This window comes from Cnephaeus nilssonii, assembly GCF_951640355.1.
Source record: "Cnephaeus nilssonii genome assembly, chromosome: 8".
In the NCBI taxonomy this organism is placed as follows: Eukaryota; Metazoa; Chordata; class Mammalia; order Chiroptera; family Vespertilionidae; genus Cnephaeus; species Cnephaeus nilssonii.
The window spans coordinates 350,514-366,809 of NC_137079.1; the positions used below are offsets into that span (position 1 = coordinate 350,514).

A 16,296-nucleotide genomic window follows, 5' to 3' on the forward strand; every position below is an offset into this window, starting at 1 on the left:
AGGAAGGTGGCCGCGCAATGGAGTTCATATGACCTACCTCATACACTGCTTCAATGGAGTGTTTCCACGTCTTTTCCTTAAATGTGCTCGATCCTTTAACAAATACAGTTTATGCATTCAGGGTGCAGGGTCAGCAGGAAGCCTGTTTCAGGGAACAGAAGACGGGGGGACTTTTTGGGGCGCGGAATGTTCAACAGCACAGACATGAGAGACGGTGGAAGGTTTATTTATTCTTTTACTTTCACCCAAACACGCCCATCTCTGGAGAACATAAAAGCATGCACAGGGAACCGAGGGCAAATCAGCAAAGGAACCAAAGCAAGCGACACCATGTGAGGAGGGTTACACGGCGAGGCGGCTCTTCGCTTTAGGAAAAATAATTCAGGTCATTTCCGCACATGTTAAAAAGAAACTTCAACTTTCAAACATTTTGATACAAATTTTTTAACAAATGTTTTACAGGCCCTTTGTGAGAAGAATGTAAGTCATAAAAACACGGTGTTTACGTGAGCTCGCGCAGCTCACTTGGCCTTCTAAAAATCCATCACAATCAATGCAATTCTTCAATTGTAAATAGCTTCTTAGAACTTAGATTCAGAGCATAGCCATCACCTTGCAAACAGTTACACAGCCTACAGCAGTCTGCCCTGGTCAGAGCAGGTCTAACGTTAACACTTTAAAAGCACGCACCGAAGGCAGCTGAGCTCCACTTCACAGGCCAGAGAAAGTGGCAATTTGGTCTGAGAACACTCAGGTCTCACGGACACCGTCACGCCCAGGCCAGCGTTCCCGTGGCACTGCGTGAAGGCGTGTTCCCCTGCTGTACAGGTGAGGCCCACGGCCGCTCTTCCGCGGGGCGGCCCGAGGCGGCTCCCCCATCCTGGAGAATCAGGCAGGACTCGCCGCGATCACTGTGGTCAGTGGTCCCTCACGATGGACGGCCACGGGCAAACCCACCAGCAGGAGCAGGACCGCCGCCTTAGGGACCAGCAGGCATCACGTTCGACGACACAGGAACAGAGCAGGTCTTCACACGGACCCTGTGAGACCAGGTCCCTGACACGCAGCTCGTGGTCGAGGGGACAGCGGACTGCGCCCCGTCACACTCCGGAGGCTGACGTGCCCACGCAGGTCCGTGGGTGACGCCCCGACCTCACTGGCTCGAGGCCAGACGTCCTGATGGGACCGCGCAGGCCCTGGCCGCACAGCGATGCCCCCAGCAGGGCTGGAGGGGGGACGCTCCCACACACGCTCCCTGGCGCCCCCGTGTGAGCCATGAGCACCTGGCTGGCCACACAGAGGACCGCCACGGGGTAACAAAGCGATTTGGGGGTCAATACTCTAAACCCAGAGTGACGGGAGAAGGCACAGGCAGGTAAGCCAGCAGCAGGGAGCTCCAGCACCGCGAACGCTGGGGCGCGGGCCCCACAGAAAGGAAAGGGCCTTAAGGCTTCAGGTGCGTATGGCACAGGTGCTGCCAGTTGCAAGAGCTGGGCAGTGCGAGTCCTGCACCACGTGACCGGCCTGGCTCGCACGCTGTCCACTACTCTGCACGGTGGGAGGCGTGCACAGTAGGCTGTCCCAACAAGCATCAGAAAGGCGTTACTTTGCAACTATAACGTGAAACCAGCGCAGGAAGTAGGTGCTCACGAGAGGGCGTGGCTGGCCCGTCCTGCTCTCCCTCAGTCCTTCCATCCACTTTCTTTCACGGACTTGGAGGAAGTTGCGCAGGAAGAACAATGTCACCGAGCTGCAAGGTTCTCAATACTTTATGATCCGAGTGTGGACCAGTCAAGTTGTAAAAACTGGAAATAACACCGTCAGTGACACATACTGCGAATGCTCACGCGTGCAGCCACCGAGGGACACAGTGACGAGCCCTACAGCCCCGCTCTGAGCTGGCCCGGCTCCGGACAGTGCCCAGGGCAGCAGCGAGCCCGCGTCCCCAGAGCCCAGCTCCGATTCCTGAGCCCCTGCATCTGCCAGACCCCCTGCACCCCAGCTCCCAGGAGAGATTCTATTGTGCCCAACACTCAGTCAACAAGCTTTATTTACACTCTGACTACACTCACGAACAGCCACGACCACGCAGCGCCCTGGCCTGGAGCCTACGCTTTGATACTGACCCACAAGCAGCCGAGCAGGGTCCCGTAGAGCCATGTCTTCACGTACAGCTTCCTCCCGGCCTCGGTGGCCAGCATGCCCGCGGTCAGGCCGCTCAGGACCAGCAGCGACGGCAGCGTCTTCCTGAGGCTAAGTTTAGAACTGACACTTTCCCCAGGAAACCTGTTCCTTCTGTTCGGATCCGGCGAGTCATAGAATTCGATCAGCAACCTGTGGCCAGGGCGGAAGAGTTTTACGTTCAGTTTCAGCCATTTCAACCTTTCGGTCCACAAGTCCCTCTCGGGCCCGGGTTGGGCTGGAGTCACAGGTGCTCGCAGAGATGAAGGGGGCACCAGCGACGGGGTTTACCCGCAGCCCCTCGACTCTGAAAAGAGCCCGGCGTGCTTGGCGAGCAGTGTGTATTCCACGCCAGGGCCTCCAGTCATGGTGGGGATGCTTCTGTTTGACAACCTGAGGCCTTTAGTGTTGCCAGGCCCTGGCTCAGGCCTGGGGGGATACGCCCTCAGTTTTCTCCATCTCCCCAACTTCCCTCCTCCTACAGGCCCCCCCCCCCCGAACCCGAAGCCACACACAGTCTCTCACTCCATGGCATTATAAAAGCGGCCGACAGGGAAAACTGCATCTTTAATTTTAGAAATGCAAAGTATTAATAGCGGGACATATTCAACATAAAAAATCCCCAACACAATAGTACAAAAAGGGGAAGTCCACCCTGGCTGGTGTGGCCCAGTGGATAGAGCGTAACCCTGCGGACTGAAGGGTCCCAGGTTTGATTCCCAGTCAGGGCACATGCCCCGATTATGGGCTCGATCCCCAGCAGGGAGCGTGCAGGAGGCAGCTGATCAATAATTCTCTCTCCTCATTGATGTTTTTCTCTCTCTCCCCCTTCCTCTCTGAAATCAATAAATGAATATACATATATATATATATATATATATATATATATATTTTTTTTTTTTTTTTTCTTTTTCAAAAGAAGAGCTCTATGGTCCTCACTTTAGAAACGTGTGGCACCCGACACCAATGTCCTCCCCGTCCCCGGCGGCCAGACCCGTTCTCGAGGAGGTGGCATCCTGTCCGACCTCTCTACGCCAGGCCTCACCCAGAGGTGCCCAAACACACCTGTACCTTCCAGGTAACTCTCGCCACGCTCAACGCTCTTGTCTGTCCTGTGTATTCGCAGGGACAAGCACAAGGTCAGCCCCGGAAACTGTCGGGAAATGCCCCTGCCCCTCCTTTCCAGGGAATGTGGGCATCACTCCAGCGGCTCAGACAGCCTCCCTGGCGTGGGCGGCAGACCGGGAGGCTCACGGCCGTGCCTTTCCTATGACACTGACACCCGACCACGGAGTAGTTTGGAGACACGGCAGAGGAAAACGGAGGGGCCTTTCACAGGGACTCCCCGTCCGGGGGGGGGGGGGGACGCAGACGCGCTCGCCTGAGCGGACACAGGAGGTGCTCAGGGGACACACCACGTCCGGTCCAGCTGTTTAGGGAGCTGACATCCGGTTGTAAGAAATATGCCTCTGATTTATCTTCACAGAAAAGAAACAGCATGTGGCCAGGCAGCTGCTGAATTTCCCCAGAGCAAACAGGCTGTGGGGGTGGGCAGAGCAGAGAGTGGCTGATAGCAAGTGTCCTAGGAAGATCCTCCCCAAGGGAGGTGGAGGCGACTAGAAGGCCCAGCCCATTTCTTTAAATAACCAATGGGAGGCAGCAGGACCTGGGCAACCTATAGGAAGTAGGTGACCAAATAGCATTCAGCCAATGAGGAGCCGGGGGAGGGACTACATACACAGACTGTGCCCCGTCCCAGGGGCATCCTGCACAAGGGGCCGCTCAGAGCTGGTTAGGTCTTGTTTCCGGGCGCCCCCCCCCCCCCCCCGCACCCCCACCCCGGCCCTCCCCCTGTAATTGGGACAGTGAGCCCGGCTCACAGGGAGGCAGGGCGCTGAAGGCTGAGCCGCTGCCACTCACCTGTCCTTTATCTCGAATCGTTCGTGAAGCCACCTCCTCATGAGCGTGCGCTCCTCCGGGACGTCCTTCTTATCTATGCGAGCAACGTGGATATGGATTTTTGGACAATCTTTGCAGAGAAATTCTAACAAAAAACAAAAATATTTCATTTTTTATTCTAGAATTCATCGTTATGCGAAATAATGAAAATGAAGCAAAAAAAGTTTAAAAATAGAGTACAGATTCCTTAACCAACGGCTCAAGGCCCTAAGTGGAAGCTGGGGTTCCAGCTGAAGGAGGGTCACAACTTCACCCACCGCGACCGTGGCTCTAAGCCCCGCCAGCCGACCCCGGGACCTCGTGGGACGGCGGGACCTGTCGCCAGCCCAGGGGCAGGAAGGAGCTGGACTTGCTGCAGGTGCGCCGGCCCCTCTGAGGGGCCCCTGATGCCGGCACCATCACACCCACGGGTCACCTACCTGAGGCCAGTCCCTGCTCCCACCAGACTGGGAGCCCACACGGGGGGAGGGGTGTGTGTGTGTGCCTGGTTCGCTCGCCAAAGCACTGGGCCCATCGGGCACTTCTTCCCGGATCCCTGGTCCCCGCCCGCACCCCAGCCTCCCTTCTGTCACTGAGGCCCTGTTCCAGCCCCAGGACTTCTCTGGCTTCTGCTTGGCTGCCTGCTCTCCTGGCCCTGCCTGGCACCCAGCCCTTACACAACTCCAGCTCCTGGGAACACACGTAAGAAGTCCTCAAGAACAAGGCAATCCTCCTAGAGACTTCAGGGACGACTAAGCTCCCTGGGGGGAAGCAAGTGGGAGGCTGAGACCTTTCATTTCCAGCTGATATGAGGTCCCGCTGGTTCTGACCAGTAGGCTCCCACCCCATAGCCCACAGCCCCCACTGCCCCGTAGCCCACAGCCCCACAGCCCCAGCCCCCACAGCCCACAGACCCTGTAGCCCAAAGACCCCGTAGCCCACAACCCCACAGACCTTGTAGCCTCCAGCCCCCAGCTGCCCCACAGCCCCCATAGCCCACAGCCGCCCCACAGCCCCCATAGCCCACAGCCCCCATAGCACACAGACCCCGTAGCCCACAGCCCATAGCCGCCCCACAGCCCCCATAGCACACAGACCCCGTAGCCCACAGCCCATAGCCGCCCCACAGCCCCGATAGCCCACAGCCCACAGCCGCCCCACAGCCCCCATAGCCCACAGACCCCGTAGCCCACAGCCCACAGCCACCCCACAGCCCCACAGCACACAGACCCCGTAGCCCACAGCCCACAGCCCCACAGCACACAGACCCCGTAGCCCACAGCCCACAGCCCCCGTAGCCCACAGCCCACAGCCGCCCCACAGCCCCACAGCACACAGACCCCGTAGCCCAGAGCCGCCAGAGCCCACAACTGGAGGCTTCAGCCCTCTGTACAGAGGTACAGCCTCTCCCCTCTTAGACCCACCCACCCCTTCCTTGCCACGTTAGTGGTCTTATTTCTTATAGACTTCCAGGAGTGAACTGGCTTTGATGGCAAACATGCAAAAGTACTACAACAGGGAAGATACATCTTTCACTATCTTGGTTCTAATCTTCCTCAGACTCTATCTTTCATTTGCGCCCGCGTGGACGCTGGGCAGGTCGGCGGCGTGGGCCGCTGTGAGGAGCCGGGAGCTCGGGGAGCAGCCCAGCCCCATGTGCACCGTGTGGGCTATCCAGCGTCTCCTCCTCCCTCGCCCTCTGGTTTCCACTCGCGTTCGTAAACAGGCAGACCGGTTTCCCCGTCACCGAATCTCCCTGACATCTGAGCGCTGGGGCAGCTGCGGGTGGGCTGCCCTCGTGGGAAGTGAATGCTGGGCCCAGGCGCTGTGGCCGGCACTGCCTCCAGCAAGACACGGGCGAGGGGGGAGGCGCCGACACTCCCTAGCGGACAGGGCACGCTGTGCGTCACTCCACCTGCTCCTCACAAGCCAGCGTGGGCACGTCTGCACCCCGGAGGGAGGCTATGCGGGGCCCAGAGGTCCGAGGCCCCCAGCCAGGCCTGTGGTTAGGCCCCGTACGCGGGACCCAAGCAGCGGGTGAGTGACAGGCAGTGACACCGACAGCACCGCTGGCCTGTGACGGGGATGGCGGCCGACCCGATGGGGAAACAGGGTCTCCCGTCACCTGAACTTGCCTTTTTCTCACTGTGCATGTGGTTGGCACTTTGCCCTCAGCCTGTGCCCACGCTTCCCAGGCACGGCCCCCTCCTGCCAGCCTGCAGGCCACACCACACACCAAGGCAGCAGCAGGCGCTAGTTCCGTCTGTGTCCGCCCTGCCTTCCAGTCTCAGGCTAGTCTAGTTCCTGCAGAAAGCCACCGTAACAGACAGAAAGGATGGGCTTTGTTTTCTCCACGGCTACGGGTGCGAGTCAGAGAGCCAACTGCTCACACACAGGGACAGTCTGTAATGAAGACAGAGGCACAGCCAGCTGCCCCGTAGGAGTGGCAGTGGTGGGAGGGGCAGCTGGGCACCAGGCTTCCTCCGGGCACCTGTCACCTGCTGGGACAGAGCCAGCCTGTGCCTGGCGGGAGCCAAGAGCAGCTCCAGGTAAGACTCCCTGGGAGATGGGCTCACCTACACCCAGCCTTCCACTCACCGACACCCGGCCTTCCGCTCACCTACACAGGCCTTCCGCTCACCTACACCGGCCTTCCACTCACCGACACCGGCCTTCTGCTCCAAGGGTGCCAACCGGGGCAGCACTGCATGGAGGAGGAGGGAGAGCCCGCCGCAGGCTGGACTATGGGTCCTTAGACGGCAGGTGGAAGAGGTGGGTATTCATCCTGCGGACTCTGCCCAGCCACTGAGTTCTCACCCCCAGGGGCACAGGCCCCCGAGGGGACCAATGAAAGCTGCACTTTACGAAGGTTATTGTGATTGTGGGGATTCTATTTGGTTTCCATAAAAATAAAAACAGGTTTAATCCTATTTTTAAACACTGTCTGATAAACTAATGACAACCATGTTGAACTAAATGCATGTATGTTTTCAAATGTAAAAACAGGTCAATGGCTCCTTGAATGGTTAAAAAGGCCTATGGGAAGGGTGCGGGGACCGGTGGACAGGGACCGGTGGACATGGGGCCGGTGGACAGCAAGCTGGTCCATTGTACACTCTGCATAGCTTTCATTTTAATCCTTTGCACACACTTGCTTTTTTCTTGATTCCTTTATTCTACTCGGGATTTAATTTTTTAAATACCCCAGATTTTACAAAGCGCTGCAGTAGAATAAAAAACTGGAGTTTCTTTTCATACAAACTTATTTATTTGGATTTTTTTATATTTCAAATTATTGATACATTCAATAACTGTCACACTCGACATCCGAGTGCAAAAGGTTAAACTGCTTGATGCGTAATATGTTCCCCAAGTCCCATTTAAAATGAAAACCCTTCAGCCTCCTACATTCCCCGTACCTGGTTGAAGGCACAGGTGAGTGCCATCACTCTGACTTTGGGGTGACTGTCAGGTTTCCTGACCCACCGCGACCAACTCTCCCCACGCAGCCCCCACCTCTCCCCACGCACACGCCCGCCCCGGGGCCTCCCTGCTCCTCTGTGCCGTTTGCACATACAGTGAGCATGGGCTTTCTTTTCATTTCCAAGAGATCCCACGAAGAGGTGCTCGGACGAGCACGTGGGTGCCACGCCAGACGGTGGCCAAGGCGAGGCACAAGCCCACCCCAGCTCTCGGCTCCTGTCACAGCGCAGTGGACACTGAGAAGGGGACCCGGCCTGCACACTCCTCGCCTGCTCCATGCAAACTTCCCCAACAGCAGAAGGGTCTCAGTTGTTTAACTGAAGATCTGCTCACAGAACATTCTATTTTCTCCTGTCACACCTGACACAGTCACGGCTCAGCATCCTGAAAACCTAGTGTGTTTGGGAAAAGGCCACACTATTTCATAAACACTGCATGCAAATGCATACAGATGAGCAGGCCCTGCCCCCTGTGGGGACTTTGGGTGGAAAGAGGCTGAGTTCATGACAATGGGCTTGTCTACAGGACTCCTGGCATTTACACCGTTACAGACGAATGTGGAATCCTGGAGAAATACAGGACACAGGACTGGCTACAGAGACTCACCAATCATGGACGGCGCCTCTTTCCGCTGCCCCTTGTCATCCACAGTCCCTTCGAAGGCCACAGTGACGTCGTAGACGGCATCTAAGTAGTTCTTCATAGAATCGAAGGCAATGTGCGTGGCCTTCACTCGTGGCGTGAGCACATGCTTCAACACGGGCAGGCCTGGAAAAGAGCAGGCTCAGCATGGCTGCGACTCAGGCACACACCCCGCGCAGACCTGCACGGCCATGGAAGGCTGAGAGACAGACCAGCCACACAAGCCACGCCCTCACACGCACTGGACTTGAGGACTGGAACGTGCCAGCACGTGACGATATTGAAGTCACAGCCAGCCCCTGTGCGAGAGAGACCCATGGCCTGGGAGCTCAGGGCCCGAGGGGGGCCCTCCACATGGTGACCTCCTCACTGGGCGGCAGGCCGGGGGGCCCCTGACTGGCCATTCGAGGCTCCAAGCCCGGGATTCCCACCAGTACCTGACTGGCTGTTGTGGGAGGCACCAGCCTGGGACTCCAGTTTTTGGTGTACTTTTCTAGGAAATGGAGATCTAATGCGCACACTATAGAATTTACCCTTAAAGCCACAGTTCAGTGGTTTTTCGTATTCAAAGGGCTGTGCAACCATCAGCACCAGCAAACCCCAGGCCATTTCCTCACCCAGACGCCCGAGCCCAGGCAGGCAGTGCCGCCCCGCTCCCAGCGGCCACGCCCCTGCTTCCGGCCTCGATAGCTCTGCCTGTTGGAGCATGTCTCAGATGGAATCATATGGTGTGGATGTCTGTGACTGGCGTCCTTCACGCACTCACACCCCGAGGCTGCCTGCTGTGGCCGCGTCAGGGCCCGCTCCTCTACAGCTGAATGGCATCGCGTGGTGTGGACAGCATGTTCCCATCACCGCTGACCGTTATAGGCCTCTGGTGGCTTTCACCCTTTGCTACTGTGCAAAATGCTGCTCCACACATGCATGTCAACCACCAGGTACATGCGAATGCCGCACATATACGCACAGGTAAGGTTGTGTATGAACATAGGATTTTAATTCTCTCGGGTATGTTTCATCATTTTTTAAAAGCTTCTTTGTAAAAACCTTCTTTACAGCCCTAGTCGGTTTGGCTCAGTGGATAGAGCATTGGCCTGCAGACGGAAAGGTCCTGGGTTCGATTCTGGTCAAGGGCACATGCCCAGGTTGCGGGCTGGAACCCCAGTAGGGGGCATGCAGGAGGCAGCCAATCAATGATTCTCTCTCATCATTGATGCTTCTATCTCTCTCTCCCCCTCTCTTCCTCTCTGAAATCAATAAACATGTATTTTTTAAAAAAACCTTCTTTACCTGAGAAAACATTGCGATTTAATAATAACCACGTGTCATCAGTGCTCCTACGAGTGCTAAGAGCCCTGCTCCCTCCTCTTCCTACGGCCGCGCTCTCCCGCGTGAGACGTTCTGGACAGTGTCACCAGGAGCAGCTCTCAGAGGAGGTGACAGGAAAGCAGACCTCCGCTCCCAACCCAGGGAGCCCATCATGGAGGCCCACCCAGCTCGGAGGACAGGAGGAGGGGGGAGAGGGAGGGGGAGGGCCGCCCAGCTCGGAGGACAGGAGGAGGGGGAGGGCCCCGCGCAGAGGAGGAGGAGGGCAGCCCAGCACACACACAGAGGAGCGGAGGAGGAGCAGCTGCCTAGTGGGGCCCTCGGAAGGAATGCTGGCAATGCAGAGGCTGTGGGAACAGCAGAGGTTCCCACACCACGTGGCCCTGGCAGAGCCGCTCACTCTCCTCACAAACTTAAAGCACAAGTCTGACTAGTGGCCCCGCCAGGGAGCGTTCCTTCGCCAGCTACCCCGGCAGCTCTTCCTTCCTTGCCGCTGGCCCCCACTCCTCACAGGTTGCTCTGCCTCGGCAGCAGGTGTGCAGCAAGGAGCACGCTCTCCCGACTACACGGCCAGGTCCCACGGAACCCCCGTGTTGCTCAGCGAGAACAGTGATTAGGAGTCCAACTTAATAGACAGCTAAAGACAAAGTAGTAGTATTTCCAAAAAACGCATGGTAATAAAGGTTTGGAAAAAACAGCTTTGTGATAAATGATTAAGAAACACCCACCACTGCCTGGCAGGTGTAGCTCAGTGGTTGAGCGTCGACCTAGGAACCAGGAGGTCACGGTTTGATTCCTGGTCAGGGCACATGCCCAGGTTGCAGGCTTGATCCCCAGTAGGGACGTGCAGAGAGCAGCTGATCCATGACTCTCTTTCATCATTGATGTTTCTCTCTCTCATTCTCCCTTCCTCTCTGAAATCAATAAGAAATATTTTAAAAAAGAAAAAAATACCTACCACTAATATGCACCGGACACTAACACTCCCCCTCCAGCCCCCAGGGCACTATGAGCAGCTAATGACTCGGGCTTTCTGGTCCGAGCCGCCTCCTGCTCCAGCTCTGCCTTCCAGCTCCAAAGGCAGGGCCAGCGAGGGAGGAGGAGCGCAGGAGACTGGGTGGCAGCTGGCAGGGAAGCGTCTCAGAAGGAACGGCCACCACGCTCACCACTGAGAAGTGGCCGCTGGGCAGGGGTCACCTGTTACCTGAACCAGCATCTCCAGTGAGTGAGGCTCGAGTGGGCTAGGGGCGGTGTCCATGTGTGAGGTGAGGAAACCATTGTCTCCTCCTGTGTTTATGAACACAGTCCAGTCCCTCTCCAGGGCGCCGAGCAACAGGAGAAAACCAGCTTATTGGCTCCAACCTGAGAATTCTAGGTTTGTGCCACCCCAGACTCGGTGGTGAGCCCTACGTCCTAGCACTAGGGTTCAGGAAGTGGGTGTGGTCTCGCCAGCTGCTGTGGGAAACCCTCCGTATTATTTTATTTTTGTCTAATACTATTTTACTATCTAGCACCTTCTTTTTATATATTTATACAACTTCTTTATATTCTACTAGAGGCCATTTAGTTTCAAGTAAGGGAATTTAGAGATCATTGATATAACAATCTTTGAAGTAAACAATGTTAAGAATTCAAGACACTATAACACAAACATATGTTAAATAACAACCCAAATACTGAATCAACGTATTTTGTGCCTGATCTTTTTTAAGCAATACTTCTAGGAATTAGCAATAACCAGGCCTTGATATATTTAGGGTTAAGACAGACATCAGCCACACCCACACCCCCACCCACACCTGCTCAGCCAGCAACACCACTGTCGACAGAGAAGGAAGAGTGGTGCCTGGTATAATGACTTAGATGTGTAAACAAGTGTCAGTTTTTTAAAAATCTCAATTGTTTTTCTATTTGCTAAGTCAAGATCAAATGAAGGTATTTTAGGAGCAAAATTAAGGGTGTTTAGTAGCAAAACATATCAGACTAACGCATTAGTAGTTTCAACTTTCTTGACAAAAAATTAACAGGTGGAGAAACAAGTCTTTTGTTTTTGTTTTCATGTAATCTCATTAAGTGGTGCCTGAAGTGGCAGGAAAACAGGAAACACTATTTCTAGACCTACTGCTCACAAGTCAATCTCCTCGAGTAAGGACGGATAATTACCTTCCTAGTCACAAGAGAACAGACTTCTAACAGACCGCAACGGTGTTCCCAGTTTCAGAATTTAAAGGAGGAAAGTGAGCAGTTAGACATTACATCAGTAATACAAATTTTTCTTCCCTTTTGGTAGCTTTGAGAAAGATCTACAACTCAGAAAAATGGAAGGCCAATAGCTGGTCAATTATAGGTGACTGGGTTCTTGTTAGACTAAGAAGCTAGAATGTGTATAGCTATTACACTATTTTAAAAATTACTTAAAAGTACTTGTTTTAAAACACATCACAAAATTGCTGTGGATTTAAAAAAATAAATAATTTTTAGTAGGCATATAAACAGCCATCTCAGTTAATGAGATTAAATAATAAAGGTGAACTGGATTTGAAGTGACTGATTAAGAAATATGTATTATATCTCATTACACACAGAGAAACAGCGTAGGCCTCATGGGCTGAGCTATGCCCCCCACCCCAGTTGGTTCTGGGCCCTGGCCCTGGGGCCTGAGCTGGAGATGGGCCTCTGGGAGGCAATTAAGATTCAGGGAGGTCAGCACTGCAGGGCCTTCACCCAACAGGGCTGTGTGCTCCTAAAGAGAGGAGGCACAGAGGAGCCTGTGTGTGCCCTGGGAAGGCCACGTGAGGACACAGCGGGCGGGCAGCCTCCCACGCCAGGAGGACGGTTCTCACCAGAAACCGTGGCCACAGGACACCTGGGCCTCAGGCTCCAGGCTGGGAGAAAGGCCGGAAGCCTGCTGCGAAAGCTGCCTAGGCCGAGGCGGCCAATGCCGGGCCTGGAACTTGGATTGAAATGATGACTCTGAGTAAATATAACACAGTGAGCAAATCTATTTGCATGCAAACGTTTGTTTTACCCAAACAGGTTACACACTCACATATCACACACACTGTACATGCAGTTAACCCTGAAAAACATAGTCAGGGTGCCAACCCCCACCGTCAAAACTCCCGGTCGTGTTTGACTCCAGGAAAGCCCCAGCCTTCCCTTGGCATTGCGAGGAGTTGGCTCCAGGACACCCGAGGATGCCCGGCCGCGATGCTGAGTGCCTTATGTGAACGAACAGCACGGCGCAGACAGCCGCCCTCCACAGGTGCTGTCTGCAAACACGAAGCCACTGCGCCTCCCAGAAGCCCATGACAGACGCTGTAACTCCTGTCTAACAAGGAAGGAGGAGACCGAGCAAAAGGAACCAAGGCGCTGTCTGGGTTCCAGAACTCAGACACGTTTGGGAACGCAGCCCCCGCTCGTGGTCACATCCATCTCAGACTGTATCCTGGCGCAAGAGTGGTACCTGATGAGCGCCGTGAGGAGGATAGAAGAGGGAGGGGTCTAGCTATGCCCAGTTGATGCAGCCAGCCCAGGTGGGGCGCGGAAGTCACCTGGGACCTGCCCACCTGACACAGAGAACAGTCACCTGGGACCTTCCAGCCCGCCCACTCCCACTTCCAGCTCACCCAACGGAGCAGAGGAGCCAGCCTTCTCGCCCCTGGAGCCCTGCCCTGAGGCTGACCTGGTGCAAACACACAGCTGCTACTGTCTGCAGTCACTCCATTCTTGGGAGCATTCGCAGCAGATCACAATGAATTAACTAAAAATGAATAAAATTAAAAATTTATTTCCTGCTGCACCAGCCGCATTCTGATGTTCCCCAGTGCGTGGGGGAGCCACCACCTGGTCACGAGCGTCCCGGCAGCCCGCTCTCGGGATGGCAGCGCAGGAGCCTGCTCAGGGTCATCAGGAGGCGCTCGCTCAGGACATCCCCACGGACAGCGTGGGGGCCCCGTGTGTGGGTGCCTCGCTCATTCACCAGAGAAAACAGCAGAGCCGCTGCTTCATGTTTACCCCGATTTGCTTATGTCAAATCGCTGCTGGTACACGAGTTATCCACTTCCTTTTTTTTTTTTTTTAAATATATTTTATTGATTTTTTACAGAGAGGAAGGGAGAGGGATAGAGAGCTAGAAACATTGATGAGAGAGAAACATCGATCAGCTGCCTCCTGCACACGCCCCACTCGGGATGCGCCCGCAACCAAGGTACATGCCCCTGACCGGAATCGAACCTGGGACCCTTCAGTCCGCAGGCCGACGCTCTATCCACTGAGCCAAACCGATTTCGGCGAGTTATCCACTTTCTAAAGCGTGGATGTCAAGAACATTCTCATTATTGGGGACACAAAGCAGCTTCCAAGCCCGTGACCCAATGTATGTCACGTTCTCCAGCAGACACGCCCCACATCTTCTAGTGTGTTCTCACACAGACTGACCTGGGTCTGTCCCATGAGGTGTATATTTTTTAAGAGATGAGGAAAGAGGCTCAGTAACACCAGGCAGCCTGCAGCCAGATAACCAGTAAGTGTCACCATTTGGCTCCCAATCCAGGCCTGTCAACCACGGAGTGGAAACGTTTCCGTCACGTCCCACAGAACCCACACTGTGCATCGTGCAACCACACGGATGTCACCTAAACCCCGGCACCCACACGGATGTTACCGACACGGTGTTGGCCAGCCTCTGAACTGCACCTCTCAGATGTGTGATGGTGGCATGTGAATGAAAAGAACCTTCATTTCCTAAGGGTTATATGCACATCCACTCAGGGAAAATATGCTCATTCATTTCAACTGCTGTAAAACATAAATATCTTCTCTAGGAACAAAGATGTAAAAGGTCATCATCTTTAAAACCGTTTTTCAAAAGCAGCAAAGGTTCGCTTACCTTCCTGAGCAGCAAACATCTGACTGGCTGAAATGACCTTCGTTAGCTCGGGGTTGTACCTCGTCCCCTCCGGGAAAATTACAAGGTACATCTGTGGGCAGAAAGGGCGAGGTTTGCTGTTAGCTTACCAAGGCCAACCCACAGATGCTAAGAGAGTGTCTCCCATGGCCAGGAACAAGCACATGCACTTACACCTGACCTTCCTTTCAAGCAGAGCAACCAAAATGCAAAATTCAAACGGTCTTATCTAACACAGACCATATTCAAAACACAATCTGCACTCACTGTAAGGCAGTCACCAAGAACCTACCATTTCTGATTACCTGTTCATAGTTGCTAAATGAAAACTCGGCCACAAAACGCTGACTCATGCAAAGCCTCTGTTAAGTAATCTTATCCTATATAATAAAGCGGTGGTATGCAAATTGACCGTCACATCCTCACAAGATGACTGCCTATGACTAGGCCGGGACGGGGGGTTAGTGAGGGACGACCAAACGACGGAACAGCAGGCTGCATGGGGCGATCAGGCCAGCAGGGGGGCCGTGAGGGGCGACCAGGGGGAGGAGCGCAGTTAGGGGCGATTAGGCCGGCAGGGGGGGCAGTTGGGGGCGACCAGGCTGGTGGGGGGGGCAGTTAGGGGTGACCGGGACGGCAGAGGGGGGCAGTTGGAGGCGACCAGGCTGGCGGGGGGGGGCAGTAAGGGGTGACCAGGCCAGCAGAGGGGGGGTCAGTTAGGAGCAACCAGGCCAGCAGACAGGTGAGCGATTAGGAGCCAGCAGTCCAGGATTGTGAGAGAGATGACTGACGGCCGGATTGGGCCTAAACCAGCAGTCGAACATCCCCCGAGGGGTCCCGGATTGGAGAGGGTGCAGGCTGAGTGAGGGGACCCCTCGCCCCCAGGCATGAATTTCGTCCATCGGGCCTCTAGTAATTAATAAAAGAGCCCCCCCTCCCAATTCTGTAAAATGACTTTAAAAAGGCATAAATTGTAGACATCTGTGTCCCTAAGGACATCTTATTTGAGGAAAATCATATAAATATGTAAATTCCCATAATATAAAACGTAGTAAGTGTTCACATTTCAAAAAGTACACAGTGCTACTTGACAGAGCTCCCTTGCTGCATGCTAGTGGCTGGCTTTCTGAGCCCCCATACATTAGGGCACTGGAGGGACGACACCACATCATGTGAGCTGAGTAACCCTCGGTCTGGGCGGTCACTTACCTGCTTGGGAAGTCAGCACAGACACAGTGAAACTACAGGGTGAACGCTTAGCCTCAGAACTGAGCTACAGCAACAACACCAACATGTTTGGCAGCCAAAGGACAAAATAAGACATCCCTCCCCCCCTTTTCAAATGCACCCACATAGAAGGTAGCTCAACTAGATGTCAGCCTCAATGCAAAGCTAAATTATGAAACTTCCAAAGAAAACAGGAAAAAGGCTTATAATCTTGAGTTTGGCAAAGAATTCTAAAATAGGGCACAAAAAACATAAATCTTAAGAGAAAAATCAATGAATTAGAGGAACTAAAAACTTGTTCTTTTTTAAAATACATATATGTATTGATTGATTGATTTCAGAGAGGAATGGAGAGAGAGAGAGAGAGATAGGGAGGAGAGAGTGAATCATTGATCGGCTGCCTCCTACACACCCCACTGGGGATCGAGCCTGCAACTCGGGCATGTGCCCTGACCAGGAATCCAACCGTGACCTCCTGGTTCATAGGTCAACACTCAACCACTGAGCCACACTGATCAGGCGAAACTGTTGTTCTTCAAGTCACTGTCAGGAATATGAAAAGGCAGCCCACAGACATGACAGAAGTTAGG

General features: G+C 54.3%; 1 protein-coding gene across 1 annotated transcript in view; it reads right to left on the reverse strand.

Moving 5' to 3' along the window:
- Positions 1-214: 214 nt before the first annotated feature.
- Positions 215-16,296, reverse strand: part of AGPAT5 (1-acylglycerol-3-phosphate O-acyltransferase 5) — a 35,306-nt gene continuing 19,224 nt past the window's right edge. Inside the window, exons 5-8 of the mRNA XM_079779064.1 lie at positions 14,462-14,552; positions 8,209-8,370; positions 4,102-4,225; positions 215-2,334 (exon numbers count right to left, since the gene is read on the reverse strand). Coding sequence (XP_079635190.1) covers positions 2,109-2,334; positions 4,102-4,225; positions 8,209-8,370; positions 14,462-14,552 — 603 coding nt within the window. The 3' untranslated portion in view covers positions 215-2,108. The remainder of the gene's footprint in view (positions 2,335-4,101; positions 4,226-8,208; positions 8,371-14,461; positions 14,553-16,296) is intronic.